General features: G+C 40.2%; 1 protein-coding gene across 1 annotated transcript in view; it reads left to right on the top strand.

Annotated features, from left to right (window-relative positions):
* MALRD1 (MAM and LDL receptor class A domain containing 1) overlaps window positions 1-25904 on the top strand; it is a 281268-nt gene that overhangs the window by 201034 nt on the left and 54330 nt on the right. Inside the window, exons 27-28 of the mRNA XM_089531427.1 lie at window positions 11567-11692; window positions 13569-13632. Of these exons, the coding sequence (XP_089387553.1) occupies window positions 11567-11692; window positions 13569-13632 (190 nt within the window). The remainder of the gene's footprint in view (window positions 1-11566; window positions 11693-13568; window positions 13633-25904) is intronic.

Genomic DNA, 25904 nt, shown 5'->3' on the forward strand with positions numbered 1-25904 from the left:
CAATCTTCCATATATTTAATATCAGCATCATAAAACATTCATAAGATGCTGTTAATTGTCCCTTACAAAAGTCAGTTTTAACTATCAGAAGCCCTGGACCACATGCAATATGCATTAACTGCAAAGCAATAAATGCAACTTAAGAAAAAGGATAAACATTAAAATGGTTGGAGAACTCCAAGAGTTATAGTTAAGTCTTTGCCTAAATCTTAACTATATGCGGGGAATAATAAATACTTGGGTCTCAGTCTTGATGCATTGCTCATTCTAAATAGTCACAGTGACAGACTGAGGTGTCTAATTCATTCCCGGCAAACTGTGAACTTCATATAGGACAAGGAGCTTATCGCTGGACATTTTAAATCGGCTCCAGCCTCCTGGAGCTTTCCGACTTCTAAAAAGTGCTGGTGGAGTACAGCTTGCACCCGGGCTGATGACACCTGGCGATTCAGCAGGGATTTAGTGTGCAATAATCCCCATTTCCATCCCACATCTTGGCTGTAACCCAGGAGGCCGGAGGCGAGCTGATTTAAACTGCCAAGCGATACGTTATATCAGATGTGTCCAGAGCTGGAAAAGGTATGTTAAAAAGTATTTAGTTGGTGCAGTTAGTGTTTCAAGGCCCAGCAAAAAGTGTATAGTTGCTATAACAGGTACCATTATAAATAGTAACTCTTCACTTTTTCATTTCACAAAAGCAACTAAAATTATAGTTACTTTTTAAAAAAGTAAAAATTGAATACTGCAAGCCATGGTATCAAATACATCTGAGTAGCCTAAGTTAACATTCAAATTAATACAAACATAGGATAGGATAACAAAAATATATTCTCATGATTGACAAGAGAATGATGTAACAGTGTATACCCAAATCAACATTTTTTTCTTTTTTTTTCTTTTTTTCATTTTATTTAAAAGGTGACACTGTATAGAAAGCCATGTCAATAAAGTATTCCCAAAACAACATTTTTATGTCTACTTTATTCAGGTGAAAGTGTAAAGCAGTGCAGTACCAAAACCAAGTTTAAAAGTAGAAAAGGGCTGGATTGTTGAAGAGTAATTATTGACAGCAAATTCAGAGACCATCAAAAAGCCATATTTTCTGTGTACTAGCAATCACCGTTATCATCCTCTACTACACAAGAGAAAAACACTCTTTTGCAGACACATTATTCTATGTTTGCTCCACACTCACAAGAGGAAAGCAGTCATGAAAGCAAGAATGGCTATTGTTGAGTTAAAGTCATAATGTAACTTTGTTGTAACTTCATTTTGGGGGAAAGGAAGTAATTACTAATAACTCATTATATGTATTATTTTATTGCACATGTTGCCTTTCTCCTAAAATGGGATCTGATGCAGCTTACAATAGTTTAAACCACACAGACAGTTAAAACATTGATTACAAAAGTTAAAAGGGAATTAAATCTCAGCATTATTTTAAAAATTGTTAAAACAGCAAAAAGCACTTAAAACACGTTGCAACATAGTTTCATTAAAAATTTTAAAAATATAACATACCACATTGCAGATACACTACTACCCCATAATTTAAATTTGACAGGTCAGCCTAAATAAGATCATCTTCATCTGCTGGTGGAAAGTCAAGATAGAGGGGCCCAATTGGACCTCTTGTAAGAGGGAGTTCCAAAGCCTGGGAGCAGCTCCAGAGAGGGTTCTTTCAGGAGTCCTCACCTATAAGAGTGGTGGGACTGTGAGAAAGCCCTCCATGCTGATCTTAATGCATGCCCTTGCTTACTCATTTACTTTCTCATTGTGCACGGTGGTGGGGTCCTGAATCGGTGGCAACCATTTGGATTTCTCTGTAGCAGTCAATCTTTGTCTCATCATAAGAACAGCAACCTAAAATATTATCTCATTGCTTTAGATATTTTTCCCCTTGCACAGAACACACATGTATCAGGTGGCTTTGATGATCTTAACAATTACTAAAAAATAACTCATTTTAGAAGAGCACAATAAATAAAATGAGAGTAACATCGTGACTTAACTACAAATCTACTAGCACCTTAGATGCTAACATTTTTTTTATTATTCTGTAAGCTTTCATCGACTATATTTCACTCTATTTATCATTGCACCTAATATATGTACTAGTCTTTAAGGTGTTGTGAAATTCTTCATTGTTCTTCCCCCAACAGACTAACATGGTCATATCTCTGGAAGTCTGTAAATGTAAAACATTCCAAATCACTGACAAAAGTCTGTTCAGTTCATACTAACTGAACTAGTGGAACTAAAAGGAAAAGTCAACCATTTCTCATAAATTTGAGCTAATTGAACTAATCCTATTCAGAGCTGAGGTATCCCCACTAATAAAGTCAAAGTAATTAGTTTGTGAAATCCTATAGTATGCTGTTAAAACCATAAGTTCAACCAAGTGAAAGGATCTTTGATTTGCCTGAGTGTACTCTCTGTGTGGGATATATCTGAAGCAGTAAGATGTGACATTATGGGGTGACACATTATGGTCAAAAGATTAAAAGATTATTTAGCCACAAAGTTCATACACTCTAATTATCCATTGTAAGTACAATTATTATATATTTTTCAAAAAAACCTGAAATGTAAACATGGCAATGCTTTACATTATTTTGAATGCTTGTTTTGTATGTATGCTATTCAACGTACAAAACTATTGTGGATTATTACATTGGAAAGGGTAATTTAAGCAAGGGTCCTATAAAAGACACTGGGAGGTGAAAGCCATGTCTCTAATGAGCCAGTCTCTTCTGTCCTTTGATAAATTTGAAGTGTGAAATGAAGCTTGGTTGATTTTCCAAACACTTATTTCACTATAGTGTAATGGAACTAGATGTTGGATTGATAGAAGTCCTGCTCAGCTGTTCTCTTATTTAGGACAAAGTAAAGCTGAGAGACAGCATGGTGTTGTGGTTTGAATGTTGGACTAGGGCTCCAAGAGACCAGTGTTCAAATCCTTTCCCAGCCATGAAAAGCCACTGGGTGATTTTGGGCAAGTCACACACTCTCAGCCTCAGAGGCAGGCATTAGCAAACACTTCTGAAAAAACTTTTGCCAAGAAAATCCTGTGATAGGGTTGCCATATGTCAGAAACAACTTGAAGGCAGACAACAACAAAACTGCAAGGAAGGGAGCACATGAATATGATTCTATGAATCCCACCCCCTCCTGTCACCAGCTGGTCTTCGGACGCCGGCCGAAGACCAGCTGGGCGTGCCCCCGCGCCACAGAGACTCTTGCCGCCCCGGCGGCGCTCAAGGGAGGGGAGGAGTGAGCCGGTGGGAGCGGCTCCCTCTTTAAAAGCCGGCCTGCAGGCCCCCCGACCAAGGACGCCAGCCGAAGACCAGCGGGGCACACTAACGCACTCGCCTAAGGGGTTTTTTTGGGGGGGGGGGCGAAGTACTGGCGTTCCTTCCATAGGAGGAACAGGAATTTATTAGCTCGCCAAACTTGTTATTTGGCCTGAGCAGGGGTAATTTTTGTAGTTGGGGCAATGTCATGCCCAGCCTGGAGGACGGCTTGGAGGACTCAGAGGATGAGCTAGAGCCCCTGGGACCTGAACCTGTAATGGAGGAGCCAGAGCCCCTGGGGCTTGAACCTGTAATGGAGGAGCCAGAGGCTGGCCCTAGTTCTGCTGGAGCAGAGTCTATGGCCCCTCCAGAGGTTCAGCAGCCAAGCTTGCCTGGTGCCGAGGCTGTGGACATGGAAGAGGATCTGGGCAGTGTGCCTACCTTCAATGAGCGTCGAGCAGAAAGAGAGGGCCTTCGAAGATCTCGGAGGCTTTATCAGAAGCGTCTTCGTAATCAGACACAGCTGAAGGCTGGCTCCTTGCCTTCTTAAGCACCTGGAGCATGTGTGGTTCTTTGCCAGTGGATACTTGACTCTTATAGAGGAAAGATTCTGTCTCTGGCTCCTTTGGCTTCTTGTCTTGACTACCCGGAAACCTTGACCTTGGACTGCTTTATCGACCTGCCTATCTGTTACCTTGAACCTTGACAATTCTCTTGGTAATCCCTTTTGGTAGAACTACTGTAAATCTCCAGGACTGTGTAGCTTACACTGACTTTGCTGTGCTGGGAGGGGGTTTGTTTGTTTGAGAACTAGCTGCCTTATCAGCCCTTTGGCTGCTTTCCCGGACAGGCAATTGGATTAGTTTGTATCTTTTAAGGGAATGATATCCCTTCCTATTTTTCTTTGTTGCGGGGTAATTTTATTATTATCGGGTTTGGGGGTGGATATGGGATGTGGGAGGCCAGCCTTGGCGGTGGATGCATGTGTAATGGGAGCCCCGATTGAGGTTGTGTGGGGCAAGGGGAGGTATGGCGGTAGGAAAGTGGAATTGTGTCAAGACGGAAGGCAAGATCGATGTGTGATATCTATCCCTCCTTCCTTCCACTTTCCTAACCAAAGAGACCTGAGGGTCAGCCCAGTCGTACCACAAACCCTGTTACTGCTCCTGTGCAACGCCAGGTCCATAAAAAATAAGACCCACATTATATATGACCTTTTGCAGGATAAAAACTGTGACCTGGCGTGCATTACTGAGACCTAGCTTGGGCCTGAGAGTGAGGCAGTGTGGGCCCAGGCCCTCCCAGCCGGGTACTCAGTCAAGGACCAGATCAGGTTAGGTGGGTGGGGGGGCGGTGTTGCCTTGGTCCATAAAAACACCCTTTCCTTAACCAGGATCCCAGTCCAGAAAACAGATTACATCGAGTGTATTTACCTGACCCTGAAGGCCAGAGACAGTTTGGGGATTCTGTTGGTGTACCGGCCACCCCGTGCACTAACAGACTCCCTGGCCGAGCTCACACAGCTGTTCTCGGAGCTGGTGTTGGAGTCCCCTAGGCTTCTTGTCCTGGGGGACCTCAACATCCCTTTCGAGGCCAGTGATATTCCAACAGTGCGGCTCGGGAGTTCATGACTACCATGACAGCCATGGGTCTGTCTCAATTAGTCTCGGGGCCAACGCATTGTGCTGGTAATACTCTCAATGTGATCTTCAGTACGGACATGGAGGCTCCGTGGGCAGAGATTTCTAAAGTCTCTCCCCTGTCATGGACGGATCATTTCTTGGTTGAGGCTCGAATCAAGGCTTCTACCTTTAACCCCCGCGGGGGTGGTGGACCTATTAGGATGGTCCACCCTCGAAGGCTGATGGAACCCATAAAGTTCCAAGAAGCCCTAGAGGGGTATACGACTGGTACTGACGGCGATTCTGTTGATGCCCTAACTAACATCTGGGATACTAACCTTTCTAGGGCTATACACAGTATCGCTCCCAAGCATCCTTTCCGGCCTGCTTCCAACAAACAACCCTGGTATACGGAAGATCTCAGGGTAAGGAAGCGGGCTGCGTAACGACTAGAGCGTAGCTGGCAAAGACATCAGCGCTTATCCGACAGGACACTCCTTCGCTCTCATTTGAAGGCTTACGGAGTGGCAATAGGTGCAGCGAAGAATTCATTCTATGCTGCACGTATTGCGTCTGCGGAGTCGCGTCCAGCAGAGCTGTTCAGGGTTGTGAGGGAGCTAACTCAGCTCCCCCCCTCCCTGAGCCCTATTCTGGAACCATCTAAGGCCTGCTGTGACGAATGTAACAACTTCTTTGCGGATAAAATCTCTCGGATAAAGGCTGATCTCGACGCCAGTATTTATGCAGATCCTATAAGAGAGGCATCCGAAGCGTCCGTGGCCCCTGTTATACTGGATCACTTTGAGTTTGTTAGTACCGAGGAAGTGGACAAGATCCTTTGAAGTGTTAGGAAGACAACCTGCTCCCTTGATCCCTGTCCCTCATGGCTGGCAGCTCAGCAGGGAGATGCAGTGTTAACACTCTTGCATCTCATCATCAATACATCTCTAAGAGAGGGCCTGTTTCCATCTAAATTGAAATTAGCAATGGTTAAACCCCTGCTAAAGAAGCCCTCCTTAGATCCCCTGATTCATAATAATTATCGGCCCATCTCGCTGCTGCCTTTCTTGGGGAAGGTGATCGAGAGAGCAGTCGCTTTCCAGCTTCAATCAATCTTGGAGGACACCGATTTTCTGGACCCATTTCAAACCGGCTTCCGGGCGGGCTATGGAGTTGAGACTGCCATGGTCGCCTTAGTTGATGACCTCCGTCTGGGCATGGACAGGGGAAGCGTGTCCCTGTTAGTGCTCCTGGACATCTCAGCGGCTTTCGATACCATCGACCATGGTATCCTTCTGGAGTGCCTGAGGGGGTTGGGTATCGGGGGCACTGCTTTGCGGTGGTTCCGGTCCTACCTCTCGGGCAGATTCCAGATGGTGGAGCTGGGGGACTGTCGCTCCGACAAGAGGGCCCTTACATCTGGTGTCCCTCAGGGAGCGATTCTGTCCCCTATGCTATTTAACATTTACATGAAACCGCTGGGAGAGATCATCCGGAGACACGGGGCGCGGTGTTATCAGTATGCTGATGACACACAAATAGTCTTCTCTGTGTCTCCGACTGATGCAGTAACTAAGGATGGCATCTCTCCTCTAGATGCCTGCTTGGCGTCGGTAATGGGCTGGATGAGGGAAAACAAACTCAGTGTGAATCCAGCGAAAACGGAAGTACTGGTGATAGGTTCTCCAGCTCCGGGTGGTGAGATCTGTCATCTGGTCCTGAACGGGGTCACGCTCCCCTTGAAGGACTTGGTGCGCAGCTTGGGTGTACTCCTTGACTCGTCGCTCCAGCTGACATCTCAGGTGGATGCGACGGTCAGGAGTGCTTGTTATCAGCTTCGGCTGATATGCCAGATGCGTCCCTACCTGGACCGTAGGGACCTTGAAACTGTTGTACATGCTTTGGTAACCTCTCGATTGGATTTCTGCAATGCGCTCTACATGGGGCAACCCTTGTACCAAACCCGGAAGCTGCAAATGGTGCAGAATATGGCAGCTAGACTGGCTGCTGGTAGTTCCAGGTTGAACCATATAACACCTATTTTAAAAGATCTTCACTGGCTGCCTATTCGCTTCCGAGCTCAATACAAGGTGTTGGTTTTGACCTATAAAGCCCTAAATGGCTTGGGCCCAGGGTACTTGGAGGACCACCTTTCCCCATACAATCCGCCCCGCACTCTTCGAACATCCGGGACAAATTTGTTGGAGGTCCCTAGGTCACATTTTGTGAAGACCTCACAGAGGGCTTTCGCCATCGCTGCCCCTTCTCTTTGGAATAAGCTCCCTGTAGAGCTCCGCTCCGCCGCTTCATTAGCTTCTTTTAAGAAAAAATTAAAAACGCATTATTTCGGTTGGCCTTCCCACCTTAGTTAATTGTTCTTTCTCTGCCCCTTGTCTTTTTCCTTTTGACCCCGGACCATCGTAAACTGATTTTTCCCTTTTCTTGCCCTTGACATGTGTATTTTATTGATTCCTGTTCCCATCCCTTGTAGTAATGTTTTAACCCTATATTGTAATTGTTTTATCTTGTATTGTAATGTTTTTAAGCTTTGTAAGCCGCCTTGATCATCTCTATGGAAAGGCGGGGTAAAAATAAAAATTATTATTATTATTATTATTATTATTATTATTATTATTATTATTATGTGGAGAAATATAGTTTGGAGAGGAATGCTGCCACTCTCACATGCCTTTCCAGAGTACATGGAGAGCCTCTACAATTAATGAAGCTCTTCTCTTCAGAAAATCATTCCTCACAAGAGGATAGTAGCGGCAGACATGGACACGGCTATCATGCTCCCCTTCCCATCTGTTTAGTTATTCTGGACAGGGCTATAGCTGTATTCTTCCTTTCAGCAATTATTTGTGGGTATGACAGCCCTCATGTACAAGCAGAGCTCTCTACCTTTACATAGCCCCCCATTCATTTTTAGGACAGTAGGATAGAGAGTGCATAGGGTCTGGAAATTTAAGCACATTCTAGAGTGCCAGCATAGTATAGTTGTTTGAGTATTGGTCTATGACTCTGGAGACGAGGGTTCAAATCCCTTTTCCGTTATGGAAACCTACTGGGTGACCTTGGATAAGTTATACTCTCTCAGCCTCAGAGAAAGGCAAAAGCAACCCCCATCAACAACTCTTGCCAAGAACACCCCATGATACAGTTGCCTTAGGACCACCATAAGTCAGAAGTGACTTGAAGACACATGACAACATGAAGTCTTTATCATTTCAACTGGAATTATTTAGGTGGAGTGCTTAATTCACCTGTTGATATTAATGGCACTTGAAAGTGCTTTTCTTCATTTGGATTTTGCTAAAGAATCACCCTGGGATGTTTGCCTCTAGTTTTTTGCATCACTTAACTTATATGTAATTTAGACATTGCACTGTTGCTAAAGTCTGGAATCTAATCCCTGTGTTCTTGGACTCTCATTCAGAGCAGCCCTAGCCAGCATAGATATTGGTTGAGAATGCTGAGAGTTGTAGTTTAACAATATCTGAAGGCTCACACAATTTCCACTTCTCAGTTAGGCTAAAGTGTGTAAAATTTTAGACAACCACATTGTTATCCAAGAGCATTCAATACTAAATTAAATACACTGTGTGTGTTATTTCCACAGTTAAAAGTGATTGTTAATATACAGGTTTTGAGTAGCATTGAATATTGGTTGTATCCAGTTGGTGATAACATGGTTTTTTTTTAATACTTCCATACTCAGACAAAACTTTCCTAATATGAAATTACTTTTTTCAAAATATAATTGGTCAGTGGGAGAACTCAGACCATAGATGCTTGAACAACAAGGATGAATAGAAATAATCTCAGACAATGCTAGACAATGTTTCATTAGTTAAAGTAAGTCTCCTAATGACTGAATGTTGTTAGTTTCCAGAAGGGTAAGCACAATCATTCAGGTCACATCCCACGGATCCGGGATCCCATCATGAATTAGTTGGAGGCTAATACATTTCTCGCAAGATTATCCCTTTAGAATTCTTTGAGATTAGATGATGTGAGAGATTATAACAGAAAGCTACAGCATGACAATATGCCACTTAAAAAGTAATGTACATTATAGGCATAGTATATTTTGCTTTGAGCAACACAGGAGAGTACATTATTGGAGAGCAACACAGGAGAGTAAATTATTGGTACTTTGATAAATAATTCCATTTTGTGTAGCTATTGAGCAGCTCGAAGAGGATGGTTCTGCTTTACATTTGTATAAAACAACATTTTCATCCAGTGATATAGCATTGGTACTAAATTAAATACATCTGGATTATAGTATATGTCTCTCTTAGTCTGAAATTCAATTATCCTCATATTTATTTGGTTTCTTTTTTCTTTGTAATTCTAAGAATGGAAGAAGTAGATATACACAAAAGAAATGGATGTCTTGTTAACCAACAGGGACTTTTCATGCCTGCCAAATACTACAGAAAGATAATAAAGATATTGCTATGCATGTTCATATAATGAGTTGTTATGATTCGATTCCCACCTTGGCCATGGAAACCCACCGGGTGACCTTGGGCAAGTCACACTCTCTCAGCCCCAGAGGAGGGCAATGGCAAACTTCCTCTGAAGAAACTTGCCAAGAAAAACCCATGATGCATTTGTCTTAGAGTCACTATAAGTCAGAAAGGATTTGAAGGCACATAGCAACAACTTCTTAGACAAACTGAACAAACCAACTGCATACTACAAGCCAAATGAGCACTGTTGCACTCATACAGAATTTTGTACCATAGCACAATTTTCAAGTAACCTGTTCATAAAGATGTTAATGGATCCTCAGCATCCTCAGGATTCACAAATGCATATATATGACTTTGTCTGCTAAGCATCGTGTGCATGTGTGAAACATATATACATATCAAACCAAATGCAGAGATCTTTCAGATCAGACCATACTTTTTAATGGAGTCAGTTCACGGCAAGTCATCAAGAGCTGAGCAATCAAATGGTGTAAAGCATCAGGTTTGTGATGGGAAAGTGTTTTTTATTTTATTTTTAAGATTCTACAGTCTTGAAAAAAGTAAGTAAATCTTTATTGAATCAGTCTGCCAACTACAATTAAAAAGAAGAAACAAAACCCAAAGAATAGGGAAAAGCACAGAAACAACATCGATAATGAGGAAACATACTGACAAATGAGAAAATATAAAATATAATATACAAAACAATATATATAGATAAAAAAGCAATTTTTCAGTTTAAAAATTAAGAAAACCAACCCCTTTGAAACACTGAAACGCCCCTCAAGAAACTAAAAGTTTACCTATGAGCCATCTTGACAAAAGTAGCATACCTCTTGAGACTCATGGAAAGAAAAGCACCTTCTGCAAGAGTTTTCAAGGCCTATGGGATGTTTTGGAGAAATAAAGTGTGCACAACAATGGGTACATTTTAAAATCTAAATGACTAAATTGTGCACAATTGAAAAACTACATAAAAACACACTTTAGTCAATTAGGCAATTGTGTAAAGTGCACGAATAAATTGCAGACTAGCAAAGCTGCATTCAGATATGAACAGGTTTCTATGTACCCTCCCTAGGCATACTCACATTCTTGTGAAAAAATACAAGGAAAAATGAGAAGAAAGTGAAGGATTTGGGAAACTATAATAACAATGAGACTGAGAGATTTTCATATTCCTTCTTTTATCTTCACTGCAACAATCACACAGTTGTGGAATATCTGTATAGAAAAGGTATACAGATTTCTATACACATAGACAATATATTTGGTTGAGACATGTTTGTTTGTTTGTTTGTTTACTGGAAGACTTTTTATCCTCCTCTTTGAGAATGGCATACTAATATGAAAGGACTAATATGAAAGAACAGGGCTGATGAACCATTCTGGGTACAGGGACTGGAGTCCCTCTTGCAGTCCTGTGCTGGTAGGACAACATTTGGAAGGGTGGTCACACCCATAATTGTCATTGAGTCCCCAATCAAATTACTATATAGAATTTTTTCCATCTCATGCTTTGCTCAGCAATCCAGTCTCACTTCTCTTTTTACCCTGAGTGTAAGAATTGCATCATGTAAGGAAATCTCTACAGTTTTCTGATCACTCATTGAAAATATGAGGAGAAATTCCTTTCCCTATTCCACATACCCTACTGAGATGAGGGTTAGGTATACCCTGAAAGGGGAGGCTTAGATATTCTTTGTCAAAAATAGAGAATGCGATGGGACATATGCTTGTATATATTCAGGCCTGTTACAGACTGCCAAAATAAAGCTGCTTTGGGTCTCTTTGGAGGTATGCTGTTTAAATGATGCATGCATCCTAAGAATCCGGAAGCTGCACCAAAGTTGCACTCCAGTGCTTAGGAATGGAGTGTGGCTTTGGTGCGACCTCCGGACTCTGCATCATTTAAATAGCATACATCCAAAGAGACCCAAAGCAGCTTTATTTTAGCAGTCTGTAACAGGCCTCAGTACCAAAATTTTTACCCATTCATAGAAAAGTGAATAGAACTTGAGATGAAATGAAAGATGAAGAGACACAATGATTCAAAAGCACTACAGTATGTACAGTGAATAATTAAGTATACATCTTACTGACATGTTTCACTAAATAATAAGAATCTCTCCTCTCCTCCCCCCCCCCCACTCCCTCTTTCATTTAGCTATTAATGATTGCTTCAATGGATCTTTATTGTGTCTGTCGACAAACAGCTGTATTCCAGTCTCCCAGCGCTGTGATGGTGTCATAGATTGCATTGATTTTGCTCCTGATGAATCTAGCTGTTCAGGTAATCTGACAAGTCTAATCAAAGTTTCATTTGTAATAAAGGCTAACTAGTTTTTATTTTGCATGGACAAATTATATAAAATATGCAGAGCAGGCTGTGACAGAATGTATTTGATTTTTTCCCCAGAAGAATATTTATACAGTGGACACTTGTTATACGCTGAGGTTTGGTTCCAAGATCTCCCATGGATAACAAAATCCGTGTATGCTCAAGTCCCATTAAATATAATGATATAGCATAATGGTGTTCCTTATAAAAAATGGAAAATCAAGGTTTGATATTTGAAATTTATATTTTTTTAAAACATTTTCAAACCGTGGATGCTTGAATCCATGTATAAGAAATCCATGTATAAGAAGGGCCAACTGTATATATATTCTTTTTCCCCTGCTCAATATATTGGTTGTCTGGGGGATGTTACATAGAGGTTTCTTGCTATGTGAAATGAAATTACACTTATGCAAGTGGATACTATCACATAAAAGGGAGCACATTTTAAAATCACTTCAACAGTGACTTGCCTGAGAATACCATGCATCTTGACTTGCCTTCTCCAACTAATATTTTTCAGAGTCCTTTCTACTACCCATCTTACTATAGCAAGGTGCACAGTAGGTATGATGAAGGCAAAGGGGAGCAGATCACAAAAAGGAGGAACAGAGGCAAGAATTAATGTAGCTTCTTCGTCTCCCAGTTCAATGGCAGACTGCAAATTTATAGGGGTTTGGTTTGCAATCTGGCAGAACCACTGACAAATTGTAAATGTTACATTATAGTTTATTTCTTGCTGCTGTGCAGGTAATGGGAAGGGCAGAGGAAGACAAAAGTGTGGAGTATATACGACGTACCCATGGGCTACGCATATACATTAATATAAGCAGATCATGGTCTCAAAAAAAAAACAACTCACTGACGTTGGTATTTCTAAGATACACGTTCATATGTTCATAGAGCAATGAGATCATATGATCATTGAATAAATGGGTGGTATCTGAATTTGTATTTCTTACCTTGGAGTACAAGTCATTTTGTTGCTGTTGATTTCAACACTAACATGTAAAAAGTGAGAATGTTACGTGCACTTTACAGTACTTTAATTCTGTTGCCATTGGCCTTGTTCCTTTTTTAAAAAAACAAATAAGCAATGTTCTTAAATTTAACTTGTTACTGTTGAAATCAATAGGACATGAACATTTTAAAACTTAGCATATTGATTACTATGCCTAAATGCAATTGTTAAACCCCAACTAGACTAGAAACTAGACCTGTTAAATCAATAGAAGTTACATAAGTATTGATTTAGCAAGTTTGCACTGATCCATTGAATCTACTCTAGTTCAATCCATCCATCCATCCACCCACCCATCACTTTCTTTACATCTTGCCTTCCTCCCAGACTCAGAGCAGCTTACAATAATAAAATACATATAGTTAAAAACAAACAATGTGGACCTGTGTGATAGGAGAAGTTGTATAGTTAATGGTATATATGATGTATGTGTATATGTGCCTTCAAGTTGCCTGTCAATTTATGGCAACCCCATGAGTTTCATGGAGCTTTCTTAGGCAAGGAATACATATTGATTTTTGAAAAGTATAAAATATAAACATCAAATGGTAATAGGAAATTATTCTCTAAATCGGATCTTGAGGAACATTTTGCTTTCAATGTTCTTGAAATCCAGTCCCCATCAGCCCTAGACAGCCTGGCCAGTGCTAAAGTGCAGTGGGAATAATCTACATCTGAAAGGCAAGACTTTTTCCTCTTCTCTACATGATCAATCCAATGACTGTGTTTTCTATCAAATATGATCAAGATTTATTGATCTATTCAAGTGACCTTGACAATTACTTTTCTTTAAAAACATATTTCTAGATTGTCCTGACTCCTACTGCAAAAACGGAGGAACATGCAACAAGGAACAAGTTCCCATCTGCCAGTAAGTTTTGCTACTGTCCCCTGTTTTATCTCAAGGCTGATAGGATTAGCTGGTCAACCCACTTTGCACTTTTCAAATTACATCCTCTGTTTCTAAATTCCCTTTCCTTTCTTTCCAAACAGCATTCATATCACCATAGAGTACCAGCCAGCTATGCAAAAAGATATCACAGGAATGGCAGTAGGCTTAGAGCAAAAATAAAAATAAACAAGGGAGACACAGCATTCAAAAGACCAATAATTCCTTTGCTAAAGACTACAGATAAACAAGCTTGTGCCAAGCTGTTATATTTTGTTTCTTACCAAAAAAATGCAAAGCAAAAGTGGAAAGGTTCAGGATCATCATTACACAAGAGCCACTGTTGATAGGGAAAGTAAGGTAAAGGGAGCATGTGTTGAGAGGAAAATAAGGAAAGAAATTGGGGTGTGTGACAGGGAAAATGGGACAAATTGGACAGTTGGGAAAGAGTGAAAATGGGATGACAGGGAAATGGGACGGTTGGAAGAGATCTCTGTTTCTGTTTATGATTGTGGGTATTATGCACATATCCTTCCACTATCCTGATTTGACAAGGATAGTCTAGATTAATCTTTTACTAAAAATAAACCTTTTACTAAAAAGGGAACCATTCCCTGGTGAAAAGCAAGAGTATTATTTAGTCCTAGAAGGCCTGACCCTTCTCTACTCTCTCATCCATCCAGTCTTTAGTGTGAGCAGAAACAGGTATGCCTGCTGGAATTTTGTACATTCTTTGGTGTTGTTTTCCTTTGCTTCATTCTTTACATCCTTTGTTTTATGCACTTAAGTTTTACCCTTGATTTATCCATGGGTCATATCAAAATCTATAATTTTCACGCCCAAACCTACCCTTGATTTATACATGGCGTCGATTTATAGTCGAGTATATATGGTATTTTTTATTTCTTCTTGCTTGAAATTACAAAACTAGGTCAGCATGGATGCTATATAAAGTTGAATTTTCTTGGTTTGATTACAAACCTGAGTGAGGTTGAAATGTCAGTTCAGAGAGAAAAGAAAACCAGCAAAGATATTAATGGAAAACATGATTTTAACTTCAGTGCTGGATAGTTTGTGGAGAAATAAATCTATAATTTATTATTTTTCATTGCCTTTTGCATGCAGAAAATCTACATGGATACAGGATGTTTGTTTACTACTTACGTATTCATGTACTCTCACTGTTATGTCTTACCTCAAATCATTATGCTGCATCTAGTACTACAACCATTTTAACACTAAAAATGGCTGATATTACACATGCAAAAAAAAGCAATAAAATGCAGTAATCAGGAGAAAACCGAAGTGATAAATATTATCTTTTAATGATATTTTAATAAAAAAAATGTGGACCAGGGAAAAGGAACTAATGCATAAAAGTACTATTCTATAATACAATTATATCACTGTGTTTGTTGACAGAAGCATGTTTGTAGATTTGGGTCTAACTAAGAAAAAGATGCTACTGGTAGTACTGTTGATCCTGGAAAAGTAACCCTTTTCTTTTTTAGGGAAATTGCCTGATTGGAATAATCTTTACACAAATTTCTCAATTACCAGTAAATAACCAAAGAAAAGGATCTCTTTCCTACCACTACCACACCAAATAAAGATGTGGAAATCCAAGCTGCATCTGTGATGAAAATTAAGTTCTCAGTAGACATGGACAAAACCAGAGAACTGAGCTTGGGGCTCTGAGAAAGCTGAGACAGCATTTGAGGGAATCTGTGTGTCCCTAGAGATTTGCCATAAGAGCAGCAGAATATTTCTGTCTGTTGAAGCACTTAGTTGTGCCCTAGCTATACTTAACCTATACATGTATAAATCAGCTTAAGTATTTGAAAATATCAATACATTTCTATTGACCTCCTTCCAAAGAAAGCCCAGATCTAATAAGCATTGCATCTCAGCAACTACTTGCCACTCTAAGCATCAGGGTAAGGGTAACAATAACTTAATAGCTAATTCCACATTATAGTTAATTAATTTTCATAAACATAAGACATTATAAACCTTTGGGAAATAAAAAAAGTGACAATTACCCTATGTATCTTTCACCTTGGTCTTAACCAGAATTTGTGGTGCACAATCCCAGTGCAGTCAGTGGGCTATAATTTTAAAAATGTGTTCAGGCATTAGAGTAAAATAGCACATAATGATAGATAAATGCTATTACTTTTAAAAGATGGGATGAGACACTCCTGATATTAAATATCAGTACCATTTATTTTATGGTACACTAAAGTATGTTGAATAGTGAGCAGCAACTGCCTGTGAAATACATTTCTAGCAATCATTCCATATAATCACGTTTTTTAAAATGCACAGAGAGGATCATCAAATGAATTCAAATAATGATTAAACCGTTAGGAAGCAGCAATCCTTTCTCAGACCAATGACTAACAGAAAAGCAGGCTATATTTCTTGAGTAAATTTTAAGCTGTGAACATATTTACTCAAATCCACTTGTTTGAGTGATTTTTTTTCCCCTGGAAATTTAATTGGTAGAGGGAAAAATCAATAAAGGTTTTCAAACATGATCCTTCTCATTACTGTCCATATCATTAAAGCTTTGAAGAACTGAAATGGGCTGCCTCATCTTCCTATCCTGTTTGTTTATGTTTATGCCTGGCACATCCAGTTCCTAAGATTTAGGAGTTTTTTTACAATAATGAGAGAAAGATGCCGAAGGGCTGAAGAATCCTTGAGGTCTCATTACTCAGTATATAATTTTGTAAACAGCTTAAATAAACTAAAGGCACTGTCTGATCGTGGAAGCTAAGCAGGGTCAGCTCTGTTTAATACTTGGATGGGAGACTGCCAATGAATACCAGCTGCTTTATTTCAGAGGAAGGAACTGGCAAAAGCATCTAGTATTCATTCCCTAGGAACGTCCTATGAAATGCAGGGGTTCTCCATAAGTTGATGGGCGATTTGAAGGCACAGGCACATACATAGCGTTGTAAAGAATACCCCAATCACTCAAAATACGTTTTTTTAAAAAAGACACTAAAGAATGTTCTTCAGTACAAACAATTCAGGCTCATGTTTTTTCTGGAATTGGTTGTTGTTGTTGTTGTTGTTGTTGTTGTTGTTTGCCTTCAAAAAATTTCTAACTTATGGTCATGGGATTTTTCTTGGCCAGATTTGTTTGGGAGAGGGTTACCTTTGCCATCCTCTGAGGCTGAGAGTATGTAAGTTGACCAATGTATTTCCATGGCCAAGCAGGGATTTGAACTATGGTCTTTAAAGTCATAGTCCATGCTGACTCTCTTCAAAAACTATAGAAAGTAACTTCTTCCTCTCTTCAGGGTGGGTTTGTTTCAAAAATGGAAGGCCATTGACCAAATTTAGCCTACTAGTCATCCTAGACACAATGCTTTGACCCAGATACTTTCCAGCATAGTTGGTAGCAGGGTCAGTTCCGCTGTACAAAGAAGTTTAAAAAGTTATTTCTTTCTGAAGTAGTTTCAAAGTCAAGCCCAGATGCTGATGAAAGTGATAGACATCTTTTTGTATTGGATTTTTAAAGCTGAGGGGGAGAGGCGTTAACCCCTGTTCGGAGAGTAACCATAGCAGCGCATTCTAAATATTTCCTTAGGCGCTCCTGCTTGTATTTTATCAGCCCTGTCGGATTATGCAGTATCAGAGCCAGAGTTATTTTTAGAACCTGATCCAAATAATTGAATTTTTAATGCAAAAGTAGTGCAAGCCTGTTCGACAAGGAAAGGAAAACGTTAGAGAACAGGGAAAATGAAAGAAATTCAAAAGCCTTGGAAGATGACTGAGGCTCGGAAGGCTGAGGTTTGCAAATCCTTTTCCATGCTCTGGGGTTGGTTATATCAGTACTTGGGATGCTGAAAACATAGTGGGGGTTGTCTGATAAATGGCCTGTATTTTCGCTTGGATTCCCACAATTTTAAATTGTGCCCAATGAGGCAAAAGCATAGACCTATTTATAAGATGGTATGTTTCTCCTGGAAGGAGGCAGATGACTGCCAGCGGCAGAAGGAACAGAGTTTGAGTTTGCATCCAAAATGGTCCATTAGATCTTGCAACAGATCTCCTCCCATGGTGTCTTGCATCTTCATTCACTAGAATTAAGGTGTGGAACAATGAGGCTTAGGAAAAGACACAGAGGTTCTAAGAGGACAGACTGTAAGCAGGTTTTATTGCAAAGATTCAGTTATGTTTTATAAAGGCTTTCTTTTTTCTTTAAAAGGAAAATGGTTGAAGACGACAAGAAGGCTGTTTTTGTGAAAGGAGGTGGATGGCTTGTTCTCACTGTAAAAGAGAAGCTTAATTCATTATTCAGTATATCACTTTTTTGCAGCTATAGTAGAAAGTGGAGGTGAGCATTTAAAAATGTGGAAAAACATTAGAGATGTAAAAATGACAATTTCATTCCTTTTACTCACCTCTCCCTATGGATTGAAGCAGGAAAAAATAATAAATAACACAACACATCAAATGAAAACAGTTAAAAGAGCATATAAAACAAATACATATTAAAATCCATTAATGAATACTGTAAAAACCATAATTTTAATGTAATTGGGATAGGTTGAGGATATCATGGACAGCTAAAAAGACAAAACAAATGGCTCCCAGAAAAGGTAAAGCTAGAATGTTCCCTGGAAGCCAGTATGACTAAATTGAGGCTGTTATACTTTGGCCACATAATGAAAAGGCATGACTCATTAGAAAAGACAACGATGCTGAGGAAGGTGAAGGAAAGTAGAATGAGAGGAAGACCACATGCCAGATGGTTAGACTCAATCCAGGAGACCATGGCTCTGATGTTAGGGCGTGGAAAGACGCACTGTGTCCACCACAACCACCTACAGAGTTGAACCACATTGACAGGACGCCAGGGAGAAAGAATCTGAAGAGATGTCTGCAAAGGTATTCAGGCCAAGAAGGAAAATATTCCTTCACCACTGCAAACGGCCTTAAGCTCCTGGCTTGAGAAATAACGACAAGAGCACTTCAAGCCTTCACTCTACACGAGGGCTTTAATAAAATGTTACTTTAATAAATAAATTATTTTGCCAACCAAACAATCATAACAACAAAACAGAGAGGCAGTTACTCTAACACCAACTGTCATAACTGACACACTCTCTCAGAAGGACTGACAGCATCAACATTCCATAATGCAAGTGTCATAGAGAATCATAGAATCGTAGAGTTGGAAGAGACCACAAGGGCCATCCAGTCCAACCCCTGCCATGCAGGAAATCACAATCAAAGCATCCCCAACAGATGGCCATCCAGCCTCTGTTTGAAGACCTCTAAGGAAGGAGACTCCACTACACTTCGAGGGAGTTTGTTCCACTGTTGAACAGCCCTTACTGTCAGGAAGTTCCTCCTAATGTTCAGGTGGAATCTCTTTTCCTGCAGCTTGCATCCATTGCTCCAGGTCCTAGTCTTGGGAGCAGCAGAAAACAAGCTTGCTCCCTCCTCAATATGACATCCCAACAGGGCTATCATATCACCTCTTAACCTTCTCTTCTCCAGGCTAAACATCCCCAGCTCCCTAAGTCATTCCTCATAGCACGTGGTTTCCAGACCTTTCACCATTTTAGTCGCCCTTCTTTGGACATGCTCCGGTTTCTCAATGTCCTTTTTTAATTGTGGTGCCCAGAACTGGACACAATATTCCAGGTGGGGCCTGACCAAAGCAGAATACAGTGGCACTATTACTTCTCTTGATCTAGATACAATACTTTTATTGATGCAGCCTAAAATTGCATTGGCCTTTTTAGCTGCCGCATTGCACTGTTGACTCATGTTCAACTTGTGGTCTACTTGGGCTCCTAGATCCCTTTCACACGTAGTTTCATTCAGCCAGGTGTCCGACATCCTATATCTGTGCTTTTCATTTTTCCGCCCTAAGTGCAGTACCTTACATTTCTCCATGTTGAATTTCATTTTGTTAGCATTGGCCCAGTTTTCTAGTCTGTTCAGGTCCATTTGAATCTCGATCCTGTCCTCTGGAGTATTAGTTACTCCTCCTAATTTGGTGTCATCTGCAAATTTGATAAGTATGCCCCCAATTTTGTCCTCCAAGTCATTGATAAAGATGTTGAATAGCACTGGGCCCAGGACAGAGCCTTGTGGGACCCCACTGGTCACTTCTCTCCAGGATGAAAAGGAGCCATTGTTGAGCACCCTTTGCGTTCGGTCGGTCAACCAGGTACAAATTCATGTAACAGTTGCCTTGTCTAGCCCACATTTTACAAGCTTGTTTGCCAGAATATCATGGGGAACTTTGTCAAAGGCCTTACTGAATTCAAGATATACTATATCCATAGCATTACCTTCATCTAACAAGCTGGTAATTTTATCAAAACTGTCAACTGCCACTGGAACTGTAATAGGTTCCGCTACAGCTCTATCTCGTGGTCACATACATGTCATTTCCTAACATCTGAGGCTTCAGGACCTGAGTAGGGAGGTAGAGGATAGGAGGGCTTGTAGATGTCTCATTCATAGAGTTGCCATGAATTGCAGCTAGCAACAAAGACCTAATGGAACAGACTGGTCTTTACTTCTGATTTAAACTCAGATAGTGTCTTGAGCTGAAAAAATATCTTCTGACAGGTCATTCTGCAATCTGGGGGCATCCAAAGAAAATGTCTTCTGGGTTACAGTCAGTCTAGTTTTTGATGACTGAAGTAGATGTCTTCTGGAGGACTTGAGTGCATGGGGTGGATTATATGGAAGAAGGTGATGCTGTAGGTAACCCAGACCCAAACCGTGTGTGGTTTTAAAGGCAATAACCAACACTTTGTACTTTTCCTGTAAAATAATTCGCAAATATATGTAGTTTGGTCATGCTCATTTGTGTCCATACGATTAGAAAAGGGAGAGGGAGAACCTGGCATTCATACTTTTCTCCCAGTGACCGAAAACTAAAAGATATGCACAAATTCTATGAATCTAGAAACAAGACCAAGAAGGTCTTGTTTCACATCTCCACCAACCATGCTTGTAACAATGGTGGGACTGCAAGAAGGATTTTTCCTGAGGATTTCAGGCAGAATCATACAGGGAGATATAATCTGCCACATAGCCTGGACCTGAGACATAATTCCGACCTCTGCCAAAAGGGATTTCCATTATCATCTAATTTAAACAGTGAGGTCAGATTCAGTCCAAGAATACTCATTATCATTGACAGAACCAGTCTATATGGAAAGCACTTCATGGAGCTTCCACATATGGAACTGATTAGTGGAATACTAACCAGAGAATAGGGGATAGGTTTAAATTCCACTGTAAAATCAGTGGATCTCATGCTCTTACAAGTTCTTCAGACATACTGACTTCAACAGGGCTTAAACCCACTTAACCTCTTATGGCTATTAGTAATACTGTATTTCAAAATTTTGGTTGTAATTATTTCATGGCAGCCAAAGTGAAAAGTTTTCTGTAGATTTGTGATGCCTCTGTTTACATCTGAATCAACAAATGATGATGGTAATGGTGACAATGATTCTGGTGGTGTTGATGAGGACCAGATGGGACATCTATCTATATGCGTACAGGTTCTTAGAAATATCATCTCCATTTTAAAGGGGGTGTGTGGTTTCAGGAGTTCTATATAAGAACTGCCTAATTTAGTCTTCAAATAGAAGAAAAGGTGTGTTTAAAACAAGCCTATATAAAACAAGAAATAATCAATATTTTGATTTTATGCCATACAATTTAATGTCAGAATACAATATTAAACTGTCCTTGGCACACAGTCTGAATAACCCTAACTGTATTTTAAAAAAAGTCACTTGCTGTTGAGAAGAGAGAGTGAGGATTTGCACCAAGAGAGAAATGCATTATCTTCTGCTCTGTTCTTGTGGCTCAGCAGGCTGACCTCTGACCAGCCCATCTGCCCCTATTAGATTCCCTGTTGGTTCAAGAGCTGCAGGCTTCCTTGCGTTTCTCTGATCGTACTTTGCCATTCTTCCTGCTCAACCAGCATGAACTCGACTATCTGAAAATTAAACTCTTTATGCTGTTGCTAGGTGGCACAGGCACTGCCTAACAAATGCAAAATCTAGCAAATTAAGTAGAACTTCTTGAACTTTTCCTGTCAGATTATATTGTTGACAGACTGGTACAGCTCCTTGAATTTTAATTTCACCCACATATACACACATAAAACTGAAGAACTTTTCCCATTACTTGGGAGTGCTGTTTTATGTTTGCAGTACAGCTAATCGACTACCAGTCTGCATCTTTGCTAGCAAAACTGTAACCATGTATTATTCCCACATACACTCTTCTTAGAGATGAATCCACCAGGGGTCTTATATGTGATCCTACATCTTAAAAAATTGATACCCTGGGGGAAAATGTGTGTGCAGTAGTCTACAGATCTCTTTTGCTGTTTGAATTTTCTCTTGCAAACAGAAATATGCATGACCCTGTGTAACAGCAGAGGAATTATGCACCAACAGTGACTTGTCTTTTGGCTTGTTCACAGCTAGCCTGTTCTTATTTTATCAGATGTCAAAACAGAACAGCAACAGAATTCCAAATGCTCTTTTAGTAACAAGCTGAACTGAAGTTACTTGTCAAATTACATCATAACACTCCTTGCTAGCCAATGAAAAATGGTAAAGGTTTTATCTAGTACTTCCCTGGCAGTTATCCAGCTTCAGGGCAATTACACACACACACACACACACACACACACACACACACACATATTTACTAGATAATTTCTGAGAACATTGCCAAAATCTAGAATTCAAGTGTGTTTCATATAAGTTAATATAAGTACCAAGATTCAAATCCTAGGATGGAGTGAGCAAATGGAACTTGCCCATTTTGAAGTCCCCCCCCCACTCTCCCCCAGCATTTTTTAAAAAACAACAACAACACTGTCCAACACCCACCCACAAACTGCCATAAAAAACATGGTAGTTTAGGCCCCTTTGCAGCCCCACTATAGTCCCACCTTGGGAAACCTTTTAAAACTGGCAATTTTTCAATGACTTTCAAAACCCTAAGTGACATTATGTCATTTCTAATTGTGCAAAAGTGATAGTGTGGCCTAGAGGAGGTCATATTGGGTGGATTGACTCTCACTTCTCTTCGTGGTTGTCTACTCCTGATCTAAGAGACTGCATGATATCCTAGGACCTATATGCAAGTGATGTTTTTATTCTATACAAAGATACATTTGCACTGTTAACATTTTGACAACAGATCTTCTGCTTCTTTTCTAGTCCCTGAAGACCACAATGGGAATAACAACAAAATACAGTCTCAGCCACCTAGGTTTCCAGATAATTTCTCCCCATCCCCAGAAAAACCACCATTTCTTTATCATATATAAAGAAATGAGAGAGAGAAAGGTGGTTAGATCAGTCTACAATTACTCTGGAATCCTCTCAGTAGGAAATGTCATGAGAAAATGCAACATATGCTTAAATTGTTTATTATTAATTAAACCACACTGTTAGAAGTTATGAGGCTGCTTATTTCTGTCCTCTGACCACCTCAAAATAAACACATCTGCTTCAGCTTTAAAAGTAGAGTTATGCTTTTCTATCACAACATAGATGACTTGTCTGTACAGCATCTACAGTTTAGTTCTCCACTTCCTAAGCCTTTAGATGCCAGGAAAATCACGGCCCTCAACATGTTGTCTGTGCAAACCAAATATTTGGCAGCAAATTCCTCAAAGAAGGGTTAGGCTCTACTTTTTGCTGTGTGGGTGAACTGAGAAACAAGAAAAGAGCTTTTCTATTGAAACCATTTAGCTAGCAGCTGAGAGCAACAGCAAGACATACTAGCATTAAGATTAAGAAGGACAAACTTTATGGCCCTAATAAGCCACATGGGTTATTGTCTGGTGACAGAGGCCATGGCCAAATTTCAATGCTGAACAAAAAATAAATATACAGAAAAGGTAAAGTCAATTTTTGCAGTAGTTCACACTCAGAAAAGCTTAAAGCATTTGTATGCTGCACTGTGACAATTAGACAGATATTTGCTGTGTGTGGGAGTGGGGGGTACGTCTTTCTCATTATGTCCCTATTTTTAAATATGGCATTTTCCTGGTTGTTACAGAATGCATATTTTTCTAGATATATTTAGCAATACATTTTAAATTCTTAAAATACAAAGTTGTTTGGGAAAATGCAGAGCTTCTCACAAGAGATTTGAAAAACATATTTTTACTTGAAGGTTAATTGTATAAGTAAATCCCCAACAGTCTATCCTCAAGTACATCCTTTTGTCTAGATATTTAATTGTTTCATCCCAGGAACTGCATTCATTTCTGCATGCATTTACAACTCTCTTGGTGGGGGGGGGGGGGGCTGCATTGTAGAGATGGAGGTGGCCAAAACAAAACTAGATGGGACCAAAACAAGATTTCTATCTCCTCCTTTCTGTCTCTGACTAAAAAAGCTGGCTTTCACCTTACATTTTCATTAACACCTCAGCAATCCATTAATGCTACACACTAATAGACACAGCAAGATGACATCTGCCTAACTGGCTACACATTTCCCCCAGGCAAACTCACTTTTTCCCCTTCTCAACATGCATCAGTCTATCAATCAATAGCTATTATTTGAGATTATCAGATGGAGGTGGGAGAGAAGGCCATTCTTATCCTAAACAGCAATTGCTCAAAAGACATTCATGCTTGACATGCTCATCCTGCCATAAACCTGTCAGTGAAGTAGAACTGCATTAATGGGTTCTTCCATTAATGCAAAATGAAGGACAAGAACGTAACAATTTCACCTCACTTATGGGACAACGACAGGATCAGAGCCACGACATATGAAAGTTTTTTGTGCAACTGCTGTCACTTACACTTCCTGGATGGGACAATGACAGGATCTGAAAGTCTTTCCCACAATAGCATGGGAAGAATAGGAAAAGGACAGAACAAAGATGTCCCGTCCCCCATCTGATAATCTCCAGAATTTGCCTATCAGTCTAGTTTGCCAGAGTTTGCCTATCATCTTGCACTCTGACTAGATGCTTCCCCTTTCTCTTAGTCTGCCCCAGTCAAGGAAGGAGGGAATTTTAAATATACAGACACACACATGGTGGAGAAAGAAAAAATAAAATTGTATTTTACTTATCTCAACCATGAGATCATCAGTGAGGGGTTAGATCAAGCTAACTTTCCCTCTCCATCTGCCCACCCCCCCCACACACACACACCTGAGTGTGATGTTTATTTTGACTCTTTTTACTCTTCTTCCTTTCTCCAGTCCTCCTGATCATTCACTTGTTTACTCATGCAGAGATCTCATGCATTCCCTCCTCTCATATCCCCCAAACATACATTGTAAATATTCACATGTGTGAGTGAACAAATGATGATGGTTAAGGAGAGGAATTTCATGAGATCTCTAGATGAGCAAGCAAGTGAATAATTGGGGGGAGGCAATGTGTGTGCTCTATCCACTGAAGTAAAAACAAACATAACACTAATCAGGTGGGCAGAGGATTGAGGGGGAACAGTAAAAAGAGTGAAACAAATGTGACACTTGTGCAGAGGGAGGAAGAGGTAGCCTGATCTAGTCCTTCACTGCTGAACATACAATGAAGTACAAAAACATGATGGCACACCAGGCTTGCAAATTCCAACTGGTCCTGTCCACCAAAAACTCCTCCTGTACTCGGCTCCATATTGAAGCTGCCTCGGGTGCTGGCCACACATAGGAAAATTTGCATTTTTAGAATAAGTTTGGAGTAGAAGGTAACTTTTTATAAATCAGATTAAAGCCCCCTTAACTGCATTCCTTGTGAATTCGCAACTTCCCTGCAAATGATCAAGAACATTGTGTGCCACACTTATGGTCACAGAGAGGTCCGTACAATTTTTTCATCAGTGTAGACAAGCCCCCTGTCTTTCTCCTCTTTTACCCTGGTTTCTCATTTTCCCCCTCCCTTCTTTCTGAGCCTGGTCACACTATACAGTTGTAGCTCTATGATTTCCCTTTAACTGCCATGGTTCCATCTGATGGAATCCTGGGATTTGCAGTTTAGGGACAGAACATTTTAGAATTGAGTCAGAGAGCTTGGGTGCCTCACTACTAAAACTAAAAACCTCAAAATTCTATAGGATACAGCCATGTCAGTTTAAGTGGAATCATAATGCTGTACTTATATCCAGGTTGAGTCTCCCTTACCTGAAATACCTGGGACCAGAAATGTTTTGGATTTTGGAATGTTTGCATATACATAATGAGATATTTGGGAGATGGGATCCAAGT

The sequence above is a fragment of the Sceloporus occidentalis genome, unplaced genomic scaffold (assembly GCF_023333645.1).
Source record: "Sceloporus occidentalis isolate IW3139 unplaced genomic scaffold, rSceOcc1.0.p SCAF_7, whole genome shotgun sequence".
Classification (NCBI taxonomy): domain Eukaryota; kingdom Metazoa; phylum Chordata; class Lepidosauria; order Squamata; family Phrynosomatidae; genus Sceloporus; species Sceloporus occidentalis.